Raw genomic sequence first — 8,475 nt, forward strand, 5'->3', positions numbered from 1 at the left:
TGTCTGTGTGTGTCTGTGTCTGTGTCTGTGTCTGTGTGTGTGTCTGTGTGTGTGTGTGTGTGTGTGTGTGTGCGTGTGTGTGTGTGTGCGCGTGTGTTACTTTGTTCTCCCGAGTCATCATCTTGGAATTGTCGATCGAAATGCAACTCATTTTATATGTCAATGTAGAACCGTAAAGTCTGGCAAAAAATAACTTTTACGTTGAAGATATTCTAGCGCAAAAAACAATACAAGAATGCTGGGGAATAAGAAGTTCAACAAGCACGATGTTGATATAGTAATCAATTATGAATAAATTTACCAATAATTCTGTTTCTGTATGAGTTCAAATGTTCCTATTTTTAGTGTCAAGTAAAAGAAAGTAATTTTGGTAAAGGAAATATAATTTCGTGTTTGCTTTTCTGAAGTGAATAATAATAATAATAATAATAATAATAATAATAATAATAATAATAATCTCTTTCCATTGTCTCCTTCAATAAAATCTATTTTCCAACAATGCAATGCAATGAAAAAATTGATTCAAATTGTCTATAGACGCTGTCTGGAACTAAATATAATGCATTGAAGAAAAAGCTCAATATTTAGAGGTTTTCTCACCACCTGGGTGTGCTTCCATGGATTGGTCGGTCGATCTCCCATAATAGTAGGAAGTTCAGCAAAGCAACATCATGTGTCTGTATAGAAGTGGCTTGCATTATCCTGATCCATGTATATCCACACCAGGTATCCATAGACATATATCCATAAAATATTCCTACCATAACACACATATCTTTCCAATGACATTCATGCTAGCTATACAGATGACTGCCATACAGTCTTTTTTGGTCGGATGATTTTCCCACAAGGCGTTTTATAATTTATTAGAAATATTTACTGATAACCATCCTAGCTTCTTTTTACATCAGTAATTATGAATTTTGTATCATGAGATATATCTGCAGAATTGAAATGTTTTCTTATAATATTTATGTAGATATGCGAAACCCAGAGAAATCATTTACTATTCGAATGATAGTCTTTCATGAGGTGGGAGTGTACATAAAAGCAATATAGTTATAGAAGGTTGGAGATTTTCCAAGTGATGTAGATCGTATCCCTCTCATTCGGTGCAGCAGCCTGTGACCCACTTGGCAGATTTGGGAATGTTGACATGATTGGTGTGCATGAATTTCCTAAGATGATGTTGATGGTGGCCCACTTATCTATCTCAAAAATGCCCGAATTTTGACCACTTCGTTGACTTTCTGCGAAATACTCAGCGGTATTTCGTTTGTCTTTACGTTCTTAGCTCAAATTCCGTCGAGGTCGACTTTGCCTCTCATCCTTTCAGGGTATATAAATTAAGTACCACTTGCGTACTGGGGTCGATCTAATCGGCTGGCCCCCTTCCCAAAACTTTCGGGCCTTGTGCTTAGAGTAGAAAAGAATATGCCTGTGAATGCGCGGTAGGAAGACTTAATGAGGCAGTAGTCAGAAGATCCAATAGATGTAGAGACATTGATAATTTGGTAAAGGCTTGGTTTAGAAGTGAGAAAGGCTGAAGAGATATTTGAGGTGCCAGTACCCACTTATATGGAGGTGATGGTACTAAGTTTTACGGACAGTACGGAAATATCAAATGTTTAGCTTCCCTGCAGAAGTCCCGACGATGTCAAGGACACAAATGTCAATGACTGCAGAGAGAGAAGGTTTCGCAAGTCGTTGATCTGAAACGACTGCTGGTGGGCCGACCAACCCAAAGTTAGACTTGTAATAAAACTCATCTTCTATTGTTTTTCTTTCTTCGTATTGCCCATAAATCTTAGGCTCGCATCTCTTTGAATTATAACATATTCTCGATTATTTTCATGATGAACAAATAGATGTAAAAATAGAATCTGAGCCATTGTAACTGAAAGTCCTTTTGCTTAGGTCGACTTCTGAGAGATAAAATAGATGAGTCAATTAGTATTCAAAGACTATATTAACCCTGATAATAGGGGCTAATATACGTCTTGTGTACAAATAATAGGCAGTGTACGGGAGCAATTGTGGACCAAATTTTAAGAATGTCTACAAGAAATAGGGATAAATGTTCAACAAGTTTATCGTTTTTCATAACAGATTTAGTGAGCGAGAAGAGGAAACTACGGTTTATGAATTGTTCTAACTCCTGCCGTACGTTGATATCTGTAAGTAGTCTACTTGATGTTAATAGCTGATTTTGAACCTCTCGTCATTATTTCCTCGTTGAGACACGAATAATAAACTGCAAGAGAAGAGAGTAGTTGATTTTGCGCTAACTTATAGGGCAACCTCTGCAGACGTTAACAAAGGTTTTATTTGTTGTAATGGAAAGTAATATTGTCCACATTATCTAAGGCTCCTGCGTCACACTTAAATAATTCTATATCTAAGAACATTTCCAGCATGAATAAACAGATGGCAATATTAGTGAGAAGAGAGATACAAAACAACTGTAGTTCTTTAAAAAGACAAATTAGACAAAGATTTAGAAGTAAATATGCGATACTGGGGTGAATAGAAAACTAATAATAGTGTGAAGTTCTGATACTTGGCTGAGTCTAATAAGGACAGAAGATGACAATATGAAATGAGATGAGGAAATGTGTCTGTCGAAATAATTTGACTTTTTTTTTTGTAGAATTAATTCCGATGTTCTACTGGATTTTTGACATGTAAAGAAAGAACCTTCAAATTTCTTGGTTATTTGTCCTTTGTTTATAAAATTTTGATGCTAATTTTGTGAGAGATTAAGAAAATGGAAGAGTTTCAATTTTCTGTTTGGCCATATATTGATTATTCAGAGAAACCCTGCTGAAATAAAATAACCTTGAAATGACTTCATTTATGAGTCAGAAGTGCAGAAACAATGTCCTGAATAAAACTTTTAAATAGAAAAATATCAATGAAATCTTACAAGCTATTTTTTTTTCAAAAAACTTTCAATAAACCAAATATCGGTAGCATAACCACGTCTCTGCGCAGGATCAAATTCAATCCTTGCAGTTGTCAAAAGTATATCCATCTCATTTTTCAAATTTTAAATAGTTCATCTAATTTTCCTTTCCAATATTAAACAAGAGTCGCATTTTTCTTTCGGTGAGTAAGACGGGTTAGTCCCAAATAGAATGTCTTTGTCCATAGATCCCTTAGATCAAAGCTGAAAACAATGTTTTGCCTTCCCTTTTAGGCCACAAATGACAATTTTTATACCAGTATCGCAATCGAATCAAGAAAATTCAATCATAAATTCCATATAATTTTGTACATTAAAGGAAAGTACATTTTCTTTCCTTGAACCAACTAATGTCAATGGTAAGTAATTTGATAAAAGAACAAGAATTGTTTTTCTTGTACTCCAAATATGTAAAATTATTCCAGAAGCAAGAAATAGATTGTTAACAGTATTAATTTTTCTCTCCTTAAAGAATTTTTAGCATTCGCACGCAATAAGATACACATTTTCTGTCTCAATGACATTGATGAAATCCTTGATGGAAACAAATGATATGCAATTACATTAAAGTTCATTGAACGCAATCCCTAATACGAGGAATATAATACAATTTCCTTATTGTTTTTATGTACTTCAGATAAATAAGATCCTTTATCAACGCATGCGATTTATTTTATGACATTCATTATATTCGTACGCTGTTAATTTTTGTTTCAACAAGATTTTACTTGTTGAAGTTTATGTGAAATATAAAACTTGACATTTAAATTTAACAGCAAAAACGAATGAACATTTTCTGTCAGAAAATATTATATCAGCATTTATCTTCGAATATAAAAGAGGATTTCGAACATGAAGGATGAAAACGGTTGCAGAAAGCCAAGCGTGTGTCAAAGCTTAGCAATTTCATATAAATTTATTGAAAACAATATCAATTTCAGTTAACGAAACTCGAGTCTCATCGAATATTTTTCAAAAGAAATTGATGGAATTTCAATTACTACTATGCAGAAATCCGAAGTAGACCTACAGACGCAACTAATGGGTAAACATTCATAAAAACGTAGAGCACATAATGTTTTGCTTTATCTTAGTTTGATCATTGTTTTCATTTCAAATCTTTCCATGGGATTACTTTATTCAATAACTAAAATAAGACTTAGTCACATAATAATTCCAACCTGGAATTATTTAATAATTTATACATGCTACTCACGTATGTATGTATGTATGTATGTATGTATGTATGTATGTATGTATGTATGTATGTATGTTACGAACGAGAGAGTGTCAGATAACTGATAAGTACATAAGTAAACTAATCATCTATGAAATGTATATCTAATAAACTAGACTTCCGAAATCGATGAAATAAGTACCAGAAGATATATAAAAGTTTTAATTGATTTTTTTTTCCTCCACACAAGATTTATATTTTGCTAATTAGATATAATTGCCTTTGAAACATACAAGAAAATAAATATTTCTTTCATTGAAAGAAGACAATTTATTTCTAAAGAGAATTATAATAGCCTTAATTTAGCTTCCCGAATCAATCCAGAGGAAAACCAAGCAAATTAAAATATATTGATATCTATGAAGAAACAATTCATGACAAATTAATTTGTCCAATCTATTGTAGAACGTTACTGCTATTTATATTCTATAAATATTTAAACATCAAGCAATGTATTGACGATTGCATTACGATAAGGCAGGAAATCCAGTGCGGTACTGCCATGAACGGTCTCTTCTTTTCTAAACCAACTAAATAGTATTTTTGTTTGTAAACATGTAAACTCTGATAAAAGACCAGTAGATAAAGGCGTTTTAGATACGACCACCCCTTTTTAGATAATTTAATATAGCAGTACCTGGTATATCCTTCCCTTTTTTAAATACGTTAAGATGCGATATAGGTGGCAGGAGGATCTGGCTACTATTTCTAACAAGCGAGCAACATCTTAAAAGGATTTCTCTCGTTGACTCAAAATGTATAAAGCTCGATGTTACATGCGGAAGAGAGAGAGTAAAGCTGAAATTTCAGGAAACATAGTCATCAGAGAATAAATCTTACTGAAATGTTTTCTTCCCTTTGTACCTCATATATAGATGTTTTTTAATTTTTTGTTTTAGTTGTTTTTTTTTTAAACAGTTGGTTGTTACTAATACAGATCATTTCAAACAACTAATCTTTTCTTACCGAAACTGTTAATGCCAGGGCTAATCCTACACACCATGCAGTTATCATTGGTGCATATGGTACTCTCAAAGGGGTACGTCCTACATAGTTGTGATCTGACGGAGTTCCCTGGTTTTTCAACAATCTTAATGTTGTGTTTGGTCTCCTTCAGGGCTTTTCTAAATCTACGGGCTAGTTCTCCATGGGCTGTGGCCTCTACAAACATCACTCCTTGATATTTGTTGGTTTTATACCACGTGTTTGCCCTGTTTGCTTTGTCACAAGTTCTTTGTATCCTATTCCAGTCTTTGTTTCTATATCTAGGGCAGGTACCACTAATATCATTAGGTATAATGTTATCTAATATCTAATACCACTAATATCATTAGGTATAATGTTATCATTAGGTATAATGTTTCCTTCTAGCATCCCTGTATACCCGAACCCTATCTTTCTGATCATATCCAGAGAATTGCATGAAGTTCTGTATATGTCTTTTTCATTTCATAAGATTCGCATAGTGTTCATTATCCTAACTAAGTCTACTATCAGTATGTTAATTTTCATGTTGTGTGACAAAGCTGAGTTCTTGTGAACAACATATTTTGAAGCTATGGGTTTCATTTAATAGGAAATGGAGGAGCTGCACTCTATTGTTTACAGTCTCTAACCAAAGTTCAGTGTCAAGGATGGGGAGTCTATTGTTGGGGTACCTAGTGGGATAATCTATAGTTATCTTCATACTTTGGTGGATGGAGTTAGCTACTTGCTGGATGCTCTCCATCACATTCCTCTCAGTTTCTACACTACCGTTACTAGAGTTTGTCCTAACTACGATATTAATTTCATCTAGTTTTTTGTTAAACTTTACTATAAGGTTCTTCAAGATGTTTTTTTACACTGGGCTCCTATTGCATGTGCAATCATTTCTTTCACCTGATTGTTGTTCTCAGGGTTTTGGGTGGGTGCGATCCAGCCACTCCAGCGCTCTGTGGTGCTTTTCTTCACTGCTGAAGTGATGGTGGGTCCCCTCTGTGACCTTATAGGGCAGAATACATACATACATCTATAGGCACACACACACACATATTAACCCACACACATGCGCACAAACAAACAAAAAAAGGAACGCAGTGTGAATAACGGACAGAATCAAAACTATTGAAAAGGTTGCAAGACGCAACGAAAATTTTAGAAAAATAAAAAAAGATATATATATATATATATATATATATATATATAAGCTTTATTTTAATTTATCTTTTGTTTCCTTAAACTATAAAGCACATCATATCTGTGAAACATATTAAAAGAAGGAAAATAAGCAGTACCTTCTAAGTTCATTTCGATTATTCTGATTAAATGGCTAGATATCAAATGAATTCTTTGACTTACACTGTCGAATTTTCACAAGTCCTGTTAGTATAAAATAACTCACAAGTCTTGCAATCTTAATTAACTTTTGGCGGGTTTGTTTTAAATGTATGTATCGAATCGTTGAAGTTACATGAATATTTATAGTAATAACTCTATGTATCTCTAATTACCAGCTGAATTTCTGTCTGTTCCTTAACATCGTAAGAGTATTATTCACGAAACTGAATTCACAACAAAACTTGGAATCAAGAAATACTCGTTATACGTAAGTGATTACATTTTGTCTTTTTATGTTGTATATCATTAGTATCTAATACTATGTCTTGATGAAATCAAAATATACTATAAATATTATGGTTAGATGAGATCATACTGCACAAATTGAATTATGCATTTAGCGACTAGCCTGCTTATAAAATTTCTTAATTGATTTGCAGTGGTATTATGTGGTGTTCGCCCCCGCCCCACAATTAACATAAATGAAACAGCTCGTAAAAGAAGAGAAATATATGTGGTATCTACATGGAGATAAGGAATGAAGCTGATGAGAGGGGATGTGAGGAATTAATGAATAAAATAAACAGGGAATTGTCTATACATAACTGGATAAAATAGACGAGGGAAGCAAAGGTTTTTCACATTGCATATGCTTATCTTTTTTTCTAATTTTATGAAAATAAATTTCATCTCTTTTTAGATACGATTTATATATGAAATAATAATCATGTTGGAAACAAATCTAAAATAGCAATAGTGACATTCGATATATCGAAACTTATATCGAAAGTAATCATACCAAATAAGAATGGTTCTTTGTTGCTTTTGATGATAAGCAATTATTTGTTCGATCGATTGGACCACCCAGTCGTTATTGACGTAAAAGTGGCTGAATATTAAAAAAAAATTGTGCCATATAAATATTGTTTTTAGTTAGACTCGGCATGAGTCATTATGGAAACGGTGGGGAAGGGACTTTGAATTACAGGACTGCACCTGTAGTTCACCGGGTTTATGTCACGGGTACTGCCGATATAATCTCACAACGCTTTAAGCGACTCGAGGCTCTGCTAAAAGACACTTTCTTAAGGTGGCGTGTAGTGAGATTGAGGCATGACTATATAATTGCATAACTATATAATTGCAAGCAACTTCCCCACTCAGCCATGCCAATATCCATTGTATTCATGGCAACCATATCCAAACATTGCTACGCCAATTGGGAATATCACAAATTGTGGGGGGGGGGGGATGAAAGACGGCGTAATTGCGTTATTCTCATTATTATGATAAAGTTATTAAAACGTGTTTTATTGTTTACCTTCTTGCCAAGCTGGACATCAGTATATCAAACTCTTGGGAGTTGTTAATAAACCCTTGCTCAAGATAAATAAATCATTGATCAAACAACGTCGGAGTAGCATGAGAAGATCAATCAAAGAGAAAATTATTAAAAGCAATTAATAACCTAGAAAAGAAATTAATACCAAAAATCATGATTTTTTTGGTTGTTTGTTCTTTTCATGAAACGATAAAATCTCGCTGACAATTATAAATATAAGTCTCTTAACGATGTCTTAAGATCTTCCTTTATCATTTACTAGCAGTATAACCCGACGATGTCCGGATGTGACTTATTATGCCATCTACGATAAGTCTTGCTAGGTGAAAATCAACTAAAAAAGAAAGCCTTACAATGAAAAAACCCTTATGATGTAAATATGTTCATAATTCAAAAGACGAAATTAATAGGGAAAGTCTGAAGGCTGTTTTGTGTAACATTATTAAGTGTACGTAAATTTCATCCGTCTAATTGGCTATACAAATGCTTGTGCAAAACAACTTTTTGCGCTGCCTTGATTATACATAGCAGGGTAATTACTTTTCGCAGGAGGTAGGACGGCAATTTCTGATGAAGCAATTGCTGGCGATCTGTTGCTACACAGTTCTGCTA

The 8,475-nt window shown here is 33.6% G+C and overlaps 1 protein-coding gene across 1 annotated transcript in view; it reads left to right on the top strand.

Annotated features, from left to right (window-relative positions):
* Window positions 1-8,475, top strand: part of LOC106884341 (glucagon-like peptide 1 receptor) — a 224,519-nt gene that overhangs the window by 201,060 nt on the left and 14,984 nt on the right. Inside the window, exon 10 of the mRNA XM_052970164.1 lies at window positions 6,698-6,789. Within this exon, the coding sequence (XP_052826124.1) occupies window positions 6,698-6,789 (92 nt within the window). The remainder of the gene's footprint in view (window positions 1-6,697; window positions 6,790-8,475) is intronic.

This window comes from Octopus bimaculoides, chromosome 8 (genome assembly GCF_001194135.2).
Source record: "Octopus bimaculoides isolate UCB-OBI-ISO-001 chromosome 8, ASM119413v2, whole genome shotgun sequence".
Taxonomy (NCBI): domain Eukaryota; kingdom Metazoa; phylum Mollusca; class Cephalopoda; order Octopoda; family Octopodidae; genus Octopus; species Octopus bimaculoides.